Raw genomic sequence first — 18398 nt, 5'->3', positions numbered from 1 at the left:
GCTTCCCCGGACGGCTTCAGGAGCTTGTCCTCACCTAACTCAACCTCAGTTTCGGCGGTCAGAATTAGAACTCAGGGTTAGGCTCCTTTGGGAAAGTGGCGGCATCTGACATCTATAGTCGCTCCTGCCATATATTTCCAGCGGCCAAGGATGGATGATATGGCCACCGGAGACGCAGGGTTCCCCACAGACCTGGAGACCTCACGAGCCACGATTCAGAAGGCAGCAGCATAATTTCGACCCCGCCATTCCGGTCCCCAGCAGCATGCTGCCAATCTGCCACCAACATTGTGTGGACATCATATCCGGGCAAGCTAGCGTGTTCCTTCTCGGCGACTCGGCAACAAACGTCCAGCCATCCACGCGAACGAGAACAAAGAAAGAAGAGCCATCTGAGCCACCGCAGCAGTAATCATGGTGGGATCTCGTCTACGCAGAATCCCGACTCCGTGGTTCGTGGCACGGGGAAGGTGCAAAGGTGCCACTGTGGCTTGCACGCTTTGCCTTGCCCTGCCTACCTTTCTTTGAGCCTTGCCAAACCACGGCCGAGTGTATTATGGGCCTGTGATTCCCTGGCTTGTCTTGTGCAATCGGCCACTCGCATGCCAACTCATTATTCCAAATCACCGCAGCCATTCATCCAACGATTCTTTTAACGGACATTCGGGATTGCCGACCTCGTGAGAGCTAGCCAGCCCAGATCAAGCTCGGGTCAAGGCTCGGGTCCGGTCAGGTCAGCGACTCCGAGTTTCACGGTTTCGCACCCACACTCAAAAGAGTTCTTTTTGATCTGTTCGGGCTGATGTCGGATCAGCATGTGAAACTCTGTCTCGGGCGCTGGATGTGAACGAAGACGGTATCTGTTCGTTGCTGAGTTTCCAGGGAAGGAATGTGATCCTAGTGACCCAGTAGACTGGGCATGGTAATGGCTGTGGACCTTTAGCCTGGTCGCTTCTAAATCCCAGCGGGGAAGGAAAGGAAACGAACAAGGTTCAAGGAGAGCCGAGCCTCACTCCCGCTAACAGTTCCCAGACTCGCTCTCTTCTTTCACTGCTCCATAAGGGTCGGATAAAAAGAATTCATACATTTTCTCTTGCTTATCCATAGCAAGCCCCCCTTTCATTAAGTCGAGGGCAGACTGGCTCTCAGACTGGCTCTTATATTGATTTGATGGAGGTCTGACTATTGTTCTGGGCACCTTCTAGACCGGGATATGTGTTCTATTCGACACGCTTCCCTCCCTCCATAAAGCCTGCGTTACATAAACTGTCCAGAATAGAATACCCAACCCCTTCGTTCCTCATGTTCAGAGTTACGTGGTAGATGGTACAGTCTCACAGGCTTATACACATCTATACTTGTTCGCCCTTTGTAGACCTGTCAAGGCTTCATACAAAGTCAACTCGATTGCGGATCTGATACATAGGTCGTTGCTGTCTCCAGTACAACCCCATGTGCTGCTGGACACGGAGGTCAGTATGAGACGGACATTATTAGTGAGCGTCCCAAAAGCCTCGGTTGGAATCTCCTTGCACGTATAGGTCTAAACTTGGGTTGTTCAATTGTTTCATAAGTGGCTACTAGTTTGGCAGCCATATTCAATGGATAGAGGGATAGGAATACCTACCAATTCTGAATTGTATTTATTGCTGGACCTCGGATCGGTACTGTTGATATATATGGTGATCTTACGCGTCTGCATTCATTGCCATTGCCCATTACCCAGGGACAAAATTGGTATTTTCCTTAAGACGCTGTTACTTTATTTCCTACGGTGTCCATCTCAATACTCAAAAGATAAAACTTGATATACCTGTAATTGGTCTATACCTCCTAAAACACCCTTTAGCCTCCTATCAGCCCCTGCTTGGCCTTGGAGTGAAGCCGAAGCCGAGCAACCGAACACGACCACATATCCAAAACATAGCACAGGCTGTGCTGGCCAATGTACAGACAAGTAGGGTGGATATTATAAACTGCTCGAGGAGCAAGGTTTACTGAACACAGAAGACCGTTAGATAACTGAGAACGCTCTCTGAATCGGCAATGATAGTGCAAGACAGACGATAACAAACACAAGCTGAGACGATCAAGAGCAAATGAGGAGAGCAAGGCTGCGCAATGACGAAGACAACAACAGAGTAGAAGCAGAAACAGAACCTTGCAACTCCTTGTTGATGAGAACAATCCGCAAGTACTGACGGGGCAAGGAAACACTTAGATGCTAAAAATGCCACATAGATACAGGACTGCCCTGTAAAGCGCGAGGTTTTATCCATCGGATGCCAAAACGCCTTTCTGCCATCATTAACTTCACCACGACACTCCGAGTAGTATCAAGGCGGCCCGTGAGTGGGTCAGGAACTCGCGCGGTGCTCATATACTCAGAAACAGACGAATCTAGAATTAAATGGCTCATGCCAGGGATGCAGTCAAAGCAGTGCACAAATAGAGACAACCAGAAAACGCAGAAAACAAAGGCTCAAATTCGCCGTTCCAAAGCCGTAGCACCATAACGAGTGATGGGAGCATAATGACAAGAGTAGATGTAAAATGTTGAAGGAGGGTCGCTCCGAGAGGTCCAGCCCGTTCAGATTCAACTGGCCTTGACGATCAGGCAGCAGGGGGAGCGGTTTCCCAGGGTCCATCAATGATGAGAAATATAGAACAAAATACCCGGCCCTTCCCACAGTGTCCATCTGCCGTTCGATATCTTGGGTTCGTTCTGAAAAGGGGAAAGACGCGAACTATGACAGTATGAACCACGACCGACCCCAAGCCCTCCCGAACAAGAAAATGACTGAAGGATTGAGGTCCAACGTGACAGAGATATTAAGTAGAATTACAAATTCCGTAATCAGAACAGTAGTGCGTCACACCATTCAACCTTGTGGTAGATGAGCAGGCATGACATAGGTGGGGACAGCAGAATGATCACCTACCGCAGCAAAGTGCTTTCATCACCTTTTGCATCAAGGTGGGCTGCGGCTCATTGCTCGCCTGCTGGCCGCCAGGGGCTGGCTGGTTCTTGGCCGGGGTCGCCGGGCTGCCTATCCGATGACCCGAGATGTTCGCGTTCGAGTTCTGAAACTGTGCCACTGTCGAGGCAGCTGGTGTCGTGTCGAATCCCCCGCTCTGACGTTTTGGCGGGATGCCGCCTCTGACGTTTTGCGGCTCGCGCGTCTTCCCGGCTCCGGGCTTCGCAGGAGACGGGGGCGGGGGCTGCGCGGCGTTTAAACGGTCTGCGGTCACGCCGGGTCTTTGGCTGTTGCGGATCTGCTGGCCGTGGAGGTCCCTGGCAGAAGTATGCATGGCGGAGTTCTGGAGAGCCTGCTGGGACGAATAGGACTTGTATTCCCACCCTCGACCGTTGTTCAGTTTCATCCAATCGTACTCTCCATCCTCAACTTCCCCAGCGTTCTTGAGGGCCTGAGTAAGAAGATCCCGCAGGTAATCGTAGTCAGGGGTGTCTTCGAAACCAAGATTGCGCACATAGCTAAGGTACTTTGTGAATTCTTCTAGACGTGGTCAGCACAGCCGGGGAGGGTTCGACGATGAACAAACCTGGAAATCCCTCGCAGAGTTCCTTGATGGCGGTGGTCTGCTTCTTCTCTCCAATCTTTTCGTACTTCTGTTTGTTGGTGGCAGCCTTCAGGCCCTGCCAGGGCAAGCCACCTCGAAGGAAATACATAAAAACGTGGCCCAAGGCCTCAAGATCGTCTCGTCGTGACTGCTCGCGTCCCAAGTGGGTGTTGATACTCATGTAGCGCGCTGTACCGGACAGCGACTTTCGCTCACGGTATGGGATATGTTGCTTGGTTTTGGGATCCCGGTATTGCTTGGCCATTCCGAAGTCGACGACGTGGATAACATTGGCGGCCTTGGAGTTCGGGCGACCGATGAGGAAGTTATCGGGCTTTATGTCACGGTAGATCAGATTCTTCTCGTGGATTGTTTGAACTCGAGAGAGCTAAGAAAGTCAGGAACGCATTTCTCTTTTCTCAAGTCAGCATGGAAAACTCACCATTTGTTTGGCGACCATGACGACGGTCTTCACAGAGAAGCGTCGGTTGCAGTGATCAAACAGATCCTCCAAACTGGGACCAAGCAGGTCAATCACGAGGATATTGTGTAAACCTTCCTGGCCAAAGTAGTAGACATTAGGAATGCCGGCTAGACCAGTCAGTGATTGTTTCGTTGCATATTGGAGAACACTCACGGCATCCGACCAAAATTTTGTACGTTCGATATTCATCTCGCAACTGGGGAGCGTCACTCTTCCGAGGTTCCTGGTGTCGTTAGCTTTTTTTAACTTCCATCCAATTTTTGGGACGTGACTTACGAATTTAATCGCAACCTGCTGATTGTTCAGGAGATTCGTGCCCTCAAAGATCACACCAAAAGACCCTTCACCAATTTTCTTTCCTACTCTGTAGTGGACACCCACTACATTGGACGATGAGGAAGCCATGTCTGCGCGGACGATGCGAGTCGAAAACCTTAACGGCGGACGAACGTGCGGAAACTCGACGGGCTGCAAACACGTGAAGGCTAGCAGTCGTTAGCGGAAGACAAAACAGGAACTCCACAGCGATACAAAGGAAAGGTACATGAGATTGGTGGCTTACAGAGACGCCCGAGATTCTATGCTATACCATTCATGCAACAACGGCCCACGCGTAGACGTACAAGACCCAGGAACTTGAAGAGACTAAGCGCAGACAACAGCAAAAATCGGGGCAGGCTTCTCGTGAAACAAAACCGAAGCAGGAGGACGACGATGTATTAGGGAGGACCGTAGCTAATCGGAGCGACTCGATCGAGATGAGTTCTCGAATCAGGGTGTGGACTTGGGGTCGATATCGACGGCAATTCGGGGACGGTCAATGAATATAAGGGAGAACTCCGTATAGACTCGGAGTGGAAGCTCCCAGGAACCTTGAAATCGGCACCAGCTGCGCGGCAGTCTGGACAACTGCAGCCTGCAGTGGTTGAAATGGGTCGGGCGGATGGGAAGAGAGGTGAGTGAAAGAAAAAGAGGAGAGAAAGTAGAGAGGAGGCAGCTGGAGATCGACGGAGGACGGTGAGTGGGTAGGGGGGACCTCAGACGACCGACACAGGAAAAGGAAAACGAGGCGGAGAGGACGAAGTCCGTGAGGGAGAGAGGCAAAGGGGAGAGAGGCGAAGAGCGAGAGAGCGAGAGCCCGAGCCTGGAGAAACCGAGTGACAGATGGCGGTAACTTTGCGGTATCGATCCCGACCGACCAGGCCCAAGGAGACTATCATGGCTACAGATTAATGTTGATAATGGATCACGAACTATTGTTTCTATTGTAAATTAATCCATTTGCTTTGCATATGTGAGCTCGTAAAAGCAATCAGCCTCTTCATAAGCTCTGTTGCCGTCAGCTTTGGCAAAGGGTTGATGGGCTTGAAAAGCCCCCGGCCCAAGCCAGATCCTCCTTCCCTTTTCTCCAATTCCTCGACGGCGATCTTGGCAATAAAGCTCTCTGGCCAAATAGCCGCTGTCTCCCAGTCCCTGCACCAGAGGAGTATCTAGTGAGTAGGAAGATTTTATTGAGCTGATAGAGTTCCTTGTCCTACCTTTGCAAGGGATCAGATATGTTACTGCAGTGACTATCCAGGGAGCCTTGCCGATCGTATTGACTCTTTTGACTCTCACTGGAATGCTCATCAAAATTATTCTGCCAATTAAAATAATACCCCCCGAAATCAGCCACAACTTAGAGAGTACTACTGAGCTTTGACAGGAGAAGTTTTCTTCCAAGTCTGGTCTAGTTCTACGGAGTCCCCCTGTTCGCTGGGCTAGATTCGATACCTTAAATTACCGCTAACGGGGCCCGGTTACGGTGCAGTGGTAATAATACTGGCATCTAGGCAATTGGGTTGCGGTCCACGACTGGGTGTCTCAGTCTCCATAGTTTATCTTGATTTTTTGATGCCTGTTAAATGAGACTGATCTCATCCAGAACCCTCGCTCCCCATCAATTATGTCATTGTTTATCTCTTCAGATCCAGTCAGGCACCAAGACGGAACTGACAGACCGCGTACCTGCTGAATGCTCCTAGTTGCATACATACACGTACTGCACCCTTATCCTTCGACAACCTTGCTGAGTTGCCACAGGGCTTATCCTATATGACACGTCTACCTCGCATGACCCACCGCCAAATAGCGCCCAATTGAGGCTGCTTCTGTTGTCTATCCTCTGCTTGAAACGGCCTTCCAACGGGGTGTGTACGGGGTAGTGACCCATCACCGCGTTTAGTTCCTGTCCTTCTGTGCCTTGGACGGGTCGATGACGGGTCTCTATCGATTACGTGGATATGTTCACTGTCCAGAGACATGCCACGATCAACGGTCAACGGTCAACTTGTAGCAGGCTTAATAGGAAAATTCCACCGGTGTCTAGGTGGCCCGGACAGCCTGTACACTCTAAGAACATCTAATCAGGTATACAGCAAGATCTGACTGCAGACGCCCCACGCATCTACACGTGCAATGCTCGTTACAGTTACAACTCATCTTCAGGAACGTCTTCCGCTTCACTTCCAAGCTCTTCCGCTACCAAGTTGCCATCCGCATCGTCATCCTGGTCGTCATCTGAGTTTTCCTCGCTGCTGGAGCCGCTGCCCTCGCTCTCGCCCTCACTTCCTGGGTCGTAGTCTTCTTCTTCTTCATCTTCTTGGTCTTCTAGCTCGCGTTGTGCCTTCTGCAGCTCACTCTCTTCCGCCTCTTGACTGGCAGCCTCGCCATTTTCTTCTGTCTTTGCCCCGTTGATATTGTAGCGCTTTGCGCGTCGGGCTTCCGCGAGGCTGGCATCTTGCAGGCCGTGCGTTTTGATGTAGGTGTCGATGCCGGAGTAGTCTGCCTGGTCGATCATGGAGAATTCAAACTCTTGTGTTTCGTCACTGCCTGTAGCGCGCGCCACAATGTTCAGATTGAACGTCCGCTGGAGAACAGAGGTGTAAGAAATGGAGTCTATATTCTCAAAGGCAAAGAAAAGCAAAGGCTTCTTATACCCAAAGAAGATTCCCGTGGACAGAAAAAAGAGGTAGCCTGGACGTGAGACACGTTAACCAACGCCTCTTCGCGACTTCTAGGGACATACCTTCTTTACTTCCACGGAAGGCCTTGACATGGTATGCCATCTCACCCTTCCGATGGCCCTCTGGCATGGCGCTAGCAAATTCCTGCGCACATGGGCGTATAACCTGTGTATGTGACAGATTCTCATTTAACACTTGGCGCACTAGGTCCTCGGCCGTTTCGCCATCTTGGTTTCCAATTTGTTGCCCGTGCCCCGAAAACGCAGCTTTCGCAGGCCCGTCGTTGATCGTCCACATAACTGCCTCCGGGACAGGAACGCCATTCGGAGGCGAATTGATCCCATCGGCATACTGGGGGATAATGCAAAAATTGAACTGTCGTTGAGTCTTCTCCGGAACGGGGAGGCACAAGACCTGTTCTGTATGGTATCAGCAGGCCGAAACAGAGCAAGAGAGCTCAAAGAGTTGAAGCAACATACGAACTCTGTCCAGCGGCACGCCAAACTCTACCTCCTTCGACGTCTGATTCCTAGCCCGAAGATATTTATTTCCCGCCGTGATCTCCAGTGTCAACTTCTTTCTTTGCGGCATGGCAAACGATACGTCTTGCATGTAGAACTGTAGAGCTTTGTGTGTTTTCAAATCAGCCAGCGATTGAGCGCCCCCAGTCCCCTGACCGATTCCATTTTCAAGCTTGCGTTTTTTCGCGGCGGGTTCGTCGTGAACAACTTGGATGGGCTGAACGGAGTTCGCATTTCTCGTTCGCAGACTGGAGGTATACCGAGCAATGTCTTCAAATAGTGAAATATATTGGGGAGTTGATCCTGAGAGGGAACAATTCATTAGCGTTAATTGCTCTGTAATTATGCGTCTGAGAAAAAGCACGGACCGATTGCATCGTAAATTCGCTTCTTAAGCGCAGGCTCAGCGCCAAAGGCATCCTCAATCGTAGGGATCTGGGTCGATATTTGCGCTGCGGTATGTGTCGGTGGTGCGGAATTTATCGTGGCAAACGCCATATTGGTAGATGGCGCCCTAAAAGAACAGAGCGTCTGTCGAGTGCAAAAATAAAGCCAAGTATATATATGTGAAGACAAGACAGATAGGGAGAAAAGGGAGGGACGATAAAGGACTGAGGTGCGGATGCTGGGCGGGAAAGGAAGGCAGCTTGACGCCCAGGGATTAGTCGAATACGCTGCAAATGTTTGTGATTAACATGCAATGAGACTTATCATTCGCCCAGCTAAACGAAGTCTGGGACTCCTCATAGCTGTTTTATTTGAACTGGTTTATCAGCAAACTCAATCTACATCGCCCCAGACCTTGCCGCTTTAAGCTTATATCAGCCAACGTCGTTGCTTGAATGTATGGTCGCTGGGTTGATGGCTGACAAAACTGGTAGCTCAACATGCCGTTTGCGCAGCCTAATTCGATCTCGTTCAATTGTGTTCCATCAGGTACAATTATTTACTGCCATCCACAATTCAAGCAACAGCTTTCATGGGCACCTGTGTAATATATACAATAAAATAAACAGAGGCTCAGTTCTAGATCTATATAAACAGGAAAGGCGACAGATGCATTGCACAGGTATCATTTCTTGTGCTTGCTCAGGACCAGCCTCGAGGCACTGCTTGTATGAATGTCAATCAACGAAGTATATGAGCAAAAGATCGCAGCTGACGAGGTAAGGCAAAAATGTGAAAACTATCCACCAGTAGTACATGAAGGATTAAAATGTTCGAAATCCGACGGGAAAGTGCAAGGAAGCCAGGGGTATATGGTAATCATGGCCATCTAATGGCCGAAACTCAAAAGTCAGAATAGGTTTAAAAACGAGTGACAGAGCCGTGCAATGCTGTGGATGAAAAGCCAGGCATGTTATCATTTGTGCACCATAAATGCAAAAAGCAGCCGCAAAGTGGGTATAAAGTGCAGAACGACTAGCTAACCATGCCAACGAAGTCTTTTAAACGGGACAGATGCTATTTCGCAGCGTCAACACCAGAATATAAGCTGCGCTTCCCAGATACGACGGATTTTGGAGAGGCATTCAACGCAGCTTGGTCAGAATCGTCAGAGCCGAGAACCGGGTCTCGTGACGTTGTTCTCAGCGAAGAGGAGCGCGGAGGCCGAAGAGGGCTTGAGTCAAGATCAGGAGCAGGTTCCAGGACGGGCTGGCCGCGGCTGTGGGCATGATCGGAATCTGAGAGCTCTGAGCTGACTACGCCGGTAGGAGAGGCGGGTTCTTCCTCAGTCCCAGTGAACGCATCCACTTCTTCATATTCGTCCTCTGGGTCCTCTTCTTCCTCGATAATCTGGCTCTTCCGCGTCGTGGGTCGAGCTGCTTTAATAGCGGGAACGTCCATTCTGACATCCCCGTTAGGACATTCCGATGCCATTCCACCGGATGCCACTAGATTAGCAACATGAAGCATTGGCCCCTTGAAAGTAGACCGTTTTCGCCGAGCGAAAACAAGGCTTGACGACGGAGAATATAACAAGGGCGCAGGAGCAGCTTCATTGTAGGATGAAGTGGGCACACCATCAGGCTCATCCAAGTCTCGCAGCCCATGGCCTGGATTTCGAACTAGCCGGATATTAGTTGGAAAACGCGCAGATGCGCCTGGGGTTGTTGGTAACACTTTGACCGACGTATGAGGAGATTTTGCAACCCGAGCGGTTGGTGTCGTCGCAGAACCAATGCTGTTAGAGGATATGGACGAAGCTTTCGAACGAGAATGACCGTGATGGATACTTCGAATGGAAGATACAGATGAGGACGTCGATTTGCGGCCCCTTAGACCAACTGAAGACCGTCGATATGAGCCTCTTGGAGTGAGCGGGGACGGCGATAGCGAGTTACGATGGCTCGCACCGGTGCTCAATGGCCGGGGTTGCCTGGGGTAAGAGTGACGGCGATGGGGATATGATGCGCTACTGGGAGCCAGACTACTTGCGTTTGATGCACGTTTTATCTGGGTCGGCGTGGCCAGGTCGTTCGGCTGGCCGGTGGTTGAAACGGCCAAGGTCGTCTTTTTTGTCCCTTCCTGGCCCTTTGCAGGGCTCAACTTTTCTGACAGGAACTTGCGAGACGTACCACCAGCGGACTTGGGATGTGGAGACTTGGCTCTCTTCGCGGATTCCACAAACCAATGCTTAAGGGAAGCTAGTTGGCTGATAATTGGGTATTGGCGGCGCCCGGTCCGTCTTCTGAAAATTCCACCATGCTGAGCTAACTCAGGTTGAGATGCCGATGCATGAAGTGTGCTGGGGCGTGATCGCCTTCGATCCTTGGGTGGCGGCGCGGGAGGGAGACGGCGGGTGGAGCTGTGGGAGCGAATTGAGTCTTTGTCGACTGGAGGAGGAGGCGGTGGTGTGGTGAGATTGTGAGATTGTAGAGGTGGCTCCGGGAGCATTGGTAATTCAGGGACGGCAAGCTGGGAGGGTAGACTCCGGCGATCCCTTCGACCACGTTCATGTAAGGGAGCGGTCGAATAGCCCTCTTCGTCCACCTCAACTAGCGCAGCCGAGATTTTTTCCAAGCGACTGCTCGCTGCGCTTAGACGGCGAATATTCTTTGCTTCTGCATCCCGCTCTCGTCGTTTTCTTTCTCTCTTCGCTTCTTTCCGCTGCTCCTTCTCTATTAGAAGAGCCCACCAACCGGCAAGCGCGTCACAGCGCTGAGCCATGACACTATCTACAACATCGTCAATATTGATTCCCGCGCTTTTCATTCGATGTAGAGTGGTTTTCTCTAGAGATGTCGAAAAGGGCGGCGGCCGAGGAAGCTTCAGAATTGCTAGCTGTTCAGCAGCATACTCGGATAGGAATGGGTGGGCGAGAACTTCGTCCAAACTAGGCCGGAGAAGAGGCCGCTTAGAAAGGAGCAGGTTTATGAGCGCCTTGGCGTCGTCGGGGAATTTGTCATTAAATTTCGGTTCTTCGTTCAAAATCCGCGCTTTGGTAACCTGGTCGTCGTCATCGTCGTAAGGGAGCTCTCCTGCAATAAGCGCATAAAGAATAATGCCTAAGCTCCAGACATCCACCTTTTCGCCAGCGTATTTCTCGGCCTTGAGCATTTCGGGGGCGCTGTAGCACACGGTGCCGCAGAAAGTCTGAAGATAGCTTGCTTTTCCCTCGTATTCCCTGGTGAATCCGAAATCGCAAAGCTTCACATTCTCGTGCTTGTCAAGTAAGATATTCTCTAGCTTTAGGTCACGGTGAACGCACTGCTTGCTGTGAACGTATGACACGGCCCCAACAAGCTGAGTAAATATCTTTTTGACTTTGTCAATGGGCAACGGCCCATTCCGCAAAAGATAATTATACAGTTCATCACCTAGCTGTTGTTAGTTACATCAAGCATATGGTCGCGCAAGCGCAGCTCATACCAGGGCAATATTCGAGAACCAGCCAAACAAGCTTTTCAGTCACGATTACTTCGTAAAGGCGCGCAATATGGGGATGAAGGAATTGACGATGATGATGAATCTCTCGTGCCAGGTTTGTATCCTCCTTGTCCGACGACTTCAGCACGACCTAAACATGATCAGCATAAACCGTGACGGCTTGGTGGATAGCTCTGCAGGTACCTTTGAGTGGTTGGTAAGTTTATGCGAGGCGAGATAGACTTTGCCGAAGGAACCTTTTCCTATTAATCTGCCCAGTGTATAGTTTCCAACATGTCGGAGGTCTTTTGAGGAGAACTCTCTAAATAGCAGGGATGGTCAGACACGGTTTTGCGCAGCAAGCCTAGGGATAAATGAAGATAAGCCTTACTTTAGGAGTTCATTATAGGATTGGGCAAGCTTCTCCTTTTGCTTCTGGGCTTGAACCTCCGCTCTCGTTCTAGGAGGCGGCATGTGTTTCGAAGGAACCTCCGCACGCCCCAAGGAAGTCTGCGGAGAAAGATATGCCTGTTATATAGGACAGTGATTGATTGCCGGTCGATTGTGTATATTTTAAGGCCGCCATCCAACGACAAGAGGGACGGAGACCAATGAACCCGTATTGTAAGGAGCGAGATGTTATTCTAAGGGGTCGGCGGACGAGTTCGATCGGGGGCTAGTTCCGGATGGCGAAGCAGAACGGTTGCCGCACGAACAACTATCGAGAAGATGAAAGTTGATTGTTTGTAAGCGATTTGAATGAGGTCAATTATTTTTCTTGCGGCGGGTTGATGGGAAGAATCATGCGATGAAATCAGATTGGGGTCGTCGTCACAGCCTCGGAGGATGACTTTTCTGCGATTCTGGAATGGAAAGACAGGAACAGGAACCGACGCGGGTGGCGGGAGGCGAAGCACGGTGATGTAACTCGACTTGCTCAACACACGGAAAATACTTAAGGAGTATACAATCAAGAAAGACTGAGGGGGACAAAGGTAAGGAGAGACGAGCGTGAGGAGATTGCAGCTTTGAGCTGTGGCTGAGGGAAAGATAGAACAGCCTCAAATGAAACGAGACAATTACATACTCCGTACAACTGCGGCTACTCGGGACATAACTCATTGCGTTAACAGAAGTACTCGATTCTGTATACAGTACTCTGTAATTTATCCATTCGATTAGATTGGCTAAAATCGTGGACAGTTATTGGATTCCCTGACTGAATTAAATTGACGGGCTATAAGCTATGTACTATGGAAACGTCTGGGAACGTCTAATCAGAGCTCTGAACAACGTGGAGGACAGACATATTTGGTGTATTGGTTACTTCAATGTACTGTTAATCTTCACTACGCTAAGCCAAGCAGGAGTGCTCCGCGAAATTACTAATGGCGCCATAGACGAACGACAAAATGCTTGCCAAAGGACGAGAGCTCGCTGAGTCCTCAAACGCCTCGACTAGTAGACTACTTCCCGTGGTGGATTCGCCCCTGATCAAAATTAGCAACGGGCGTTGATGACATATTTCACTAGTCTTCACTAGTCTACCGCCGATGTACGGGTGGTAGGTTTTGCAGTTAGCAAGCCCTCTTCGTATTTCTGTAAAGTGCCCCTAAGCCTGAATTGATTGGTTTGTTTCTGGATCGCATGAGATTACTGCACCACAAGTCGGGAGTATTCTGGATCTCCGTGCGCAGCGGCCACTGTGGAGAAGGGCTTGGACTCCTTGGCTTTTCCAAGTTGCCTTCTCGAACAATGTTTCGAACACCACATCAAGCTCCAATTGGGATGTTTCACTCGAGCACTACTTAAGGTCACTGGTTGGATTTTCATGAAAAGTAGATCGGGATATCAATATTGAAGCTTTAAAGAAAGGAGTGAGAGGCAGACTGATTAGGTCATTCGTTCTCCTGCCACCAAGGCAGACTGTGTAAACGCCGTACTGTCCGGTGGGTAGCACAAAGCGCAGAATCGACACTGTCAAGCCCCTGTTCACCTTGGAAAGCGAGTGAGACCATTCCAAAATAAGAGTGTAGTAGGTCTGTCCGGAATGTCAGTCAGCACGAAAGACGTAGAACGATGACTTATTGATTTACCTGGTAGCTCTCCCACGCTTTTCCCAAAACCGCCAACAAGATGCTGCGTCTTCTGCAGCAAGTATCGCCTGTTCCGCTCTGCATCAACCATCGACAGTCTGCCTAGCATCTATAGCTGAGTATTAGCCAAAGCTTCATCCGGTAGATCCTCATAGGCTCTTACATCCAGCGTTGCTGCATTCCAGAATGAATAACAGGTATCCGCATACTTATTGCACCGTCCATTAAAGCCAGCCCATTGTAAAGATTCTTCCCCCGGTGGCAGAATAATGGGAAGCGCGTCAATGCTGTTGTTCAGATCAAGTTCATTTACCGCCTCCGATAGACCCTGAACAACATTTGTTGGGCTGTTCGAGTCATCAACATCATCCTCCTCCTTTTCATCGTCTTCGTCTTCGTCTTCGTCTTCGTCTTCATCTCCCAATTCATTTGTTTGTCTCGATACCAGCCAGCGGACAAGTGATTCGAACTGGTGAGAACCGGGCGAGACGAGCGGTACTCGCCATGAGTCGTCTGATACACGGTTTAAGAACGTCAGGGTGTTTACGGCACAATATGTATGGCCGGCTGGAAATGTCCGAATAAGTTAATGCCTTAGTAATTGAATAGTGCGGTTTGACGTACAGTGTGCTTCACAATACGGACCCTCCGCCATTCCACCATCATATGCCTGCACAGACTCAGTAAAGATGACGTAGAGGGGGTTATAAAATCGCACCTGACAGGACACAATGAAAGCCACGAGCTTCCCCACGTCTATATCTTCAATACCATCAAGGCCGGTATCTCGTCTTCCTCTCAGAATATACCGAGTACCGGCAGCAAAACAACAGAACCGCAAATCGCCGCCACCTTCAACGCTTTCATCAGGGCCAAGAACCTCACCAAAACTTCCATTTGGTCGCTGCATCTTACGAAGCCATTTCAGACACTCCGTCCGCTTCACCCTCGACAGATCATCACCCAAGATAAGGAGTATAACTAGCGCAAAAAAGGTCGAGGGCACATTTGCAGGGTCCCATGCTTCGTTCTCCGGCGTCCGTAGCTCTGTACCAAAATCTGTCCCAGTAAACCCTCGAAAGCCGCCTGAGGGTACCTGACACTGGTATATCCACTCGATATAACCTTGTCTTTCCTCGGGTGTTGTTTTGCTCTCTAATGCGCCAAGGAGGTCAAGTCCTGCGACGATAAAGAAGGCGAGGAGCATGCGATTGGAGTCATTTGATGTATATAAACCCGGTAAGAATGTCTTGAGGCATCGAAGGAAGAATGTGACATGGCGGTCTTTCGTAAACACAGCTTCCGACATGGCTGACTCTCAGCTCTCTGAAGGAAAGTCAAGCAGATCGAAATGAACTAAAGAAACGAATATTAAGTTGAGGAGCAGTATCTGAGTTTCCCACGGTTGTTAAAGAACTTTCATGACTCTCTTGCTTTTCTTGGTGGAGGAAGAATAATGATGATCCATGTAGGTAGCTCGACCCCACACCTCTAAGGGGAGCAAAAAAGATACCGGAGCTACGGGGAAGAGCTTCACCTTACACAACTCGGTACGGAGACAGCAAGTTGAATCTATATACAGTTCTTTCATTCCTGTCATCGCTCTTGACTCGTCCCGCCCAGTATGGGCTTCCTCTCTTCCAAAACCCTGATCAAGGCACACGCCGTTTTCCTTTTCACCCTCGCCGTCTACCTCACCAAATCCCCCGAAGTTATCACGGAAAGCGATGTGGTCTTCATGCTAGGGGAATTCCTACATTTGGTACAGGACTTTCATCCCATCCCAAATCCGGATGAACAAACGATTTGCTAAGAAATAACTCAACCAGGATTCCCGCCCATCCCCGAACTTCTCGCGTCCGCAATCCCCTTTCGCAATGTGCGGCATCCTCCTCGTCGCCGACGCCTTAATAGACTTGATCCTCGTAACCAAGATCCCACATATAAACGAGATTCTGGCCATGGCCGAGGCCGCCAGATCGGAGGCTCCTGGAGCTGTGAGTGGTTTCGCGCGCATGCGTACAAATCCGTTCATTACACGTCTCGCGACACTGTATTCGGAGATATGGACACTAGTTTCTTTGTCGAGATTCTGTCTCTTCTTTGCGGTGTCATTCTTCATATATCAGAGTAAGCCAGATGCTTGGGGGATTGCTCAGTCAGCTGGCCCTACGGCGTTTGATGAGCTTTCTGGCTTGGAGAATCTGAAGAATAGGGTTGTCTTCACGTATGGGTTCATGGAAATGATGTTTTGGTTCTGGGTAGGTGCTTCTAATCCTGTTTACTTCTTATTGGATAAATTGTAGCTAATTTCTGGTTATTAGATCTTCATCACGCTGCGTGAAGAGAGGCAGGAGGTTGCGGTGCGGTTTGCGGAGCGCGAACGAGACTCATAGATCTTCGATATACTGGGTCTGTATCTATAGCCTCTTAGAAGGCAGAATGGCTTTATAATAATCAACGGGATATTGAAGCTGATCATCAAATGACATTTCCTCACTACATTACGCAGTACGTTGTGTCTCTTCGTGCTTTCCGCAGAAGTAGAGCATAATAGATACAGTGCAGTACATCGTTCACTTCAGTCCGACTCGAACAGAGGCTCCATCCTCATATGACCAATATGGTATGTGGTCACGCCAGCTACAGACAAGCAGAAGCACGTCCCGATCTCTTAGAGCACGAATGCAATGCCGGCAACAATACCAGCAAGGACACCGACACTCTTGCCCCGGAGAGGCGTTGCACCGTCAGTATCCTCAGAGCTAGCTGGAGTCTCAGTTTCAGTCGAGGTTGAAGTCTGAGTAGAAGTATCGGCCGAGGTCGAGGAGGCAGCTTCTGTCGAAGTCTGATCACTTTCGGAGGAAGTGACGGCCGTGGTGGTAGTGGTCTCTGTGTTCGTGACAGTAGAGGAAGCGGTGGCTGTGGTGCTGGTTGCATCGCTAGCACAGGTGGCGGACTGAGGGAGATCACTGACTCCGGCACCGCCGCAGATGCCGTTGGCAAAGTCGAGGGCCGCTTGAGAAACGATTGATGTTAGCTCTGCGCGAAATATACGTTTGCTCATACGATTGTGATACATATGGCTGCCATATAGGAGTTAATCGTTGATTGTTCCACTTACTTTTCTGGTCATCCACATTGCAAGACTTTCCAACACAGCAGGCCATGTCGTCGATAAAGGACCTAGTGGCACAAATACATTCAACATCGACGGGGCTGCACTTTGAGGGAATGGCGCCATTGGCACAGTCTTGCTGTTGGCTTAATCAGAACTTATGATTTCTTGAGTACGAATGCAGGAGGTCAGCTACGTCGCATTAGAGAGAAACGTACGGCACAGTCAGGAAGTCCGGGCAGAGACTGAGCAATAACGGAGCTCAGGCAGACAGCCAGGATAAGGGCGAGCAAGTGAGACTTCATGGTTGATACGTCTTTGATGAATTGAAATGTGAGACGTTTACGGAGCAGCCAACAATGATGAGAAGGTTGATAGTTATTGAGGTAAGAACAAATTGAGGGGTGAAGAAAAGAGAGTTGAAGTGGAAGTGGAAGTGGAAGTGGGAGTTGAGGGATGAGCAGCAAAAGTCTCAGGACCCTTGCTACTACCCCCTTTGCCACGGCAGTCATTCAGGTACGCATTACCTGCTCGGAAACCATTGCCTTCCGTACTCGGCAAAATAGGCTCACTCAAGCTCATTAACACCTTGTACAGATCAGAGTAGCAGCTGTTTCTTGTCTACATCTTCAATAGATTTATACTCCGGCCTGAAGGCACCCCTCACGGCCTGTAGTTACACTATGCATTCTAAATGACAACGATGATGGTGACTGACCACTGTAATTTACGCTAATCGCTTTTAAGGAACTATAAGGTATGCCCAGTGGAAGATCTGGGCTGTCTTTAGGCTGAATGGATTGTCTATCACTTTGTCAGCTCTTCTATACAGCACACCAAAAAGCACTCGCTGCGTGGTGCATTCATGGCTATACCGTTCCAAAAGTGAAAGTCAGCTCTAGTGCGCATCCTTAGAAATGCGGGAGTCATTGAAAGAGCCTAGGACCCTGTAAGGGGACTTAAGACCTGCAGATGGAGCTTTGGACTAGTACGGCAAATTAGAGCTTTGTGGTTACCGACACCCTTGCGGAGATACAGCTAGTCCTGGTATATGACTAGTGGAAACTCTCATTCATTCCCCGCAAGTACTTCGCTTCAAGTTGCTGCAGCTCCCAAACCTCGGACCTCAATGATCAGCGGAAGAATGCTCTTTTTATGCATGTCTCCAAACCGTTGTACTGGCTTGGTAGTCAGCGCCGTGGTGTTGAGATTTACTTATGGCTAGAGATATCTGAGGCTGGATGGTTGGACATGTCCACTGTCAGATATTCTAGGGGTTCCTGCTGGTCAGAACCGACGAGTCAGTGGCCAGAATGGGGGTTCTCAGGTGGCTTGCCAACATCGCCCTGGCTGGAACGCAGGTAATTAAGAAGATCAGGATACGGGTAAATCTCTCACTGTGTACAAAATCGTTGAGCCCGGCTAGGAGACGCCACAATAAGAGGGAGTCCTAGTGACTGCGCTTCCCCTCCCCCTCCCCGCACTTATACCCCGAGGAGATAGTCCTGCAACTAGACTATCCAGTGATAGGAGTGTTAATTAGATACCAAGCTCAGATCCCAAGCTCTAATCACCCACTTGATTGCAGGTGCACGGCCTTTCTCCGCATTCTCGTCGATATTCCACTTCAAAGAACCTTCTCGGTGAGGAGTGAGTTTGACAGTGCGTCCTTGCGTTTCGCTGCGCCATCTTGTTGGCTTCTACCCTCCAGCCTCTCCTCAA

The 18398-nt window shown here is 49.8% G+C and overlaps 8 protein-coding genes across 8 annotated transcripts, besides 1 other annotated feature; 3 read left to right on the top strand and 5 right to left on the bottom strand.

Annotated features, from left to right (window-relative positions):
• Nucleotides 1–18398: part of a sequence feature (contig 1.98 826..565485(-1)) that runs on past both edges of the window.
• Nucleotides 64–418, top strand: ANIA_10726 (uncharacterized protein). Its single transcript, XM_050612254.1, has one exon. The coding sequence runs from the start codon at nucleotides 155–157 to the stop codon at nucleotides 410–412; it is 258 nt and encodes an 85-aa protein (XP_050468196.1). The 5' UTR covers nucleotides 64–154; the 3' UTR covers nucleotides 413–418.
• Nucleotides 2277–2606, top strand: ANIA_10727 (uncharacterized protein). The gene has a single exon (XM_050612253.1). The coding sequence runs from the start codon at nucleotides 2283–2285 to the stop codon at nucleotides 2514–2516; it is 234 nt and encodes a 77-aa protein (XP_050468195.1). The 5' UTR covers nucleotides 2277–2282; the 3' UTR covers nucleotides 2517–2606.
• On the bottom strand, nucleotides 2883–4761 carry ANIA_05757 (protein ckiB; the record flags this gene model as incomplete). The annotated part of the gene is made up of 7 exons (XM_658269.2): nucleotides 4629–4761; nucleotides 4343–4551; nucleotides 4220–4289; nucleotides 4025–4173; nucleotides 3565–3970; nucleotides 2943–3518; nucleotides 2883–2887 (listed from the first exon to the last, which is right to left on the bottom strand). Exons 2-7 carry the CDS (start codon nucleotides 4469–4471, stop codon nucleotides 2883–2885), a joined length of 1335 nt encoding a protein of 444 aa, XP_663361.1. The 5' UTR covers nucleotides 4472–4551; nucleotides 4629–4761.
• rtt106 lies at nucleotides 6537–8090 on the bottom strand (the record flags this gene model as incomplete). Its single annotated transcript, XM_658270.1, has 4 exons — nucleotides 6537–7003; nucleotides 7134–7490; nucleotides 7551–7895; nucleotides 7961–8090. 4 exons carry the CDS (start codon nucleotides 8088–8090, stop codon nucleotides 6537–6539), a joined length of 1299 nt encoding a protein of 432 aa, XP_663362.1.
• Nucleotides 9057–11936, bottom strand: ANIA_05759 (non-specific serine/threonine protein kinase; the record flags this gene model as incomplete). Its single annotated transcript, XM_658271.1, has 4 exons — nucleotides 9057–11413; nucleotides 11466–11613; nucleotides 11667–11733; nucleotides 11854–11936. 4 exons carry the CDS (start codon nucleotides 11934–11936, stop codon nucleotides 9057–9059), a joined length of 2655 nt encoding a protein of 884 aa, XP_663363.1.
• Nucleotides 13361–14979, bottom strand: cdc43 (protein geranylgeranyltransferase type I subunit CDC43; the record flags this gene model as incomplete). The annotated part of the gene is made up of 4 exons (XM_050612252.1): nucleotides 14183–14979; nucleotides 13722–14125; nucleotides 13559–13667; nucleotides 13361–13503 (listed from the first exon to the last, which is right to left on the bottom strand). Exons 1-4 carry the CDS (start codon nucleotides 14865–14867, stop codon nucleotides 13361–13363), a joined length of 1341 nt encoding a protein of 446 aa, XP_050468194.1. The 5' UTR covers nucleotides 14868–14979.
• ANIA_05761 (uncharacterized protein) lies at nucleotides 15183–15954 on the top strand (the record flags this gene model as incomplete). The annotated part of the gene is made up of 4 exons (XM_658273.1): nucleotides 15183–15320; nucleotides 15388–15555; nucleotides 15688–15819; nucleotides 15883–15954. 4 exons carry the CDS (start codon nucleotides 15183–15185, stop codon nucleotides 15952–15954), a joined length of 510 nt encoding a protein of 169 aa, XP_663365.1.
• Nucleotides 16233–16981, bottom strand: ANIA_05762 (CFEM domain-containing protein; the record flags this gene model as incomplete). Its single annotated transcript, XM_658274.1, has 3 exons — nucleotides 16233–16600; nucleotides 16683–16815; nucleotides 16895–16981. The coding sequence occupies 3 exons, from the start codon at nucleotides 16979–16981 to the stop codon at nucleotides 16233–16235; spliced, it is 588 nt and encodes a 195-aa protein (XP_663366.1).

Source organism: Aspergillus nidulans, chromosome V, assembly GCF_000011425.1.
Source record: "Aspergillus nidulans FGSC A4 chromosome V".
Classification (NCBI taxonomy): domain Eukaryota; kingdom Fungi; phylum Ascomycota; class Eurotiomycetes; order Eurotiales; family Aspergillaceae; genus Aspergillus; species Aspergillus nidulans.
Note: the sequence above shows the minus strand (reverse complement) of the source record. Positions and strands in the feature narration are given on the sequence as shown.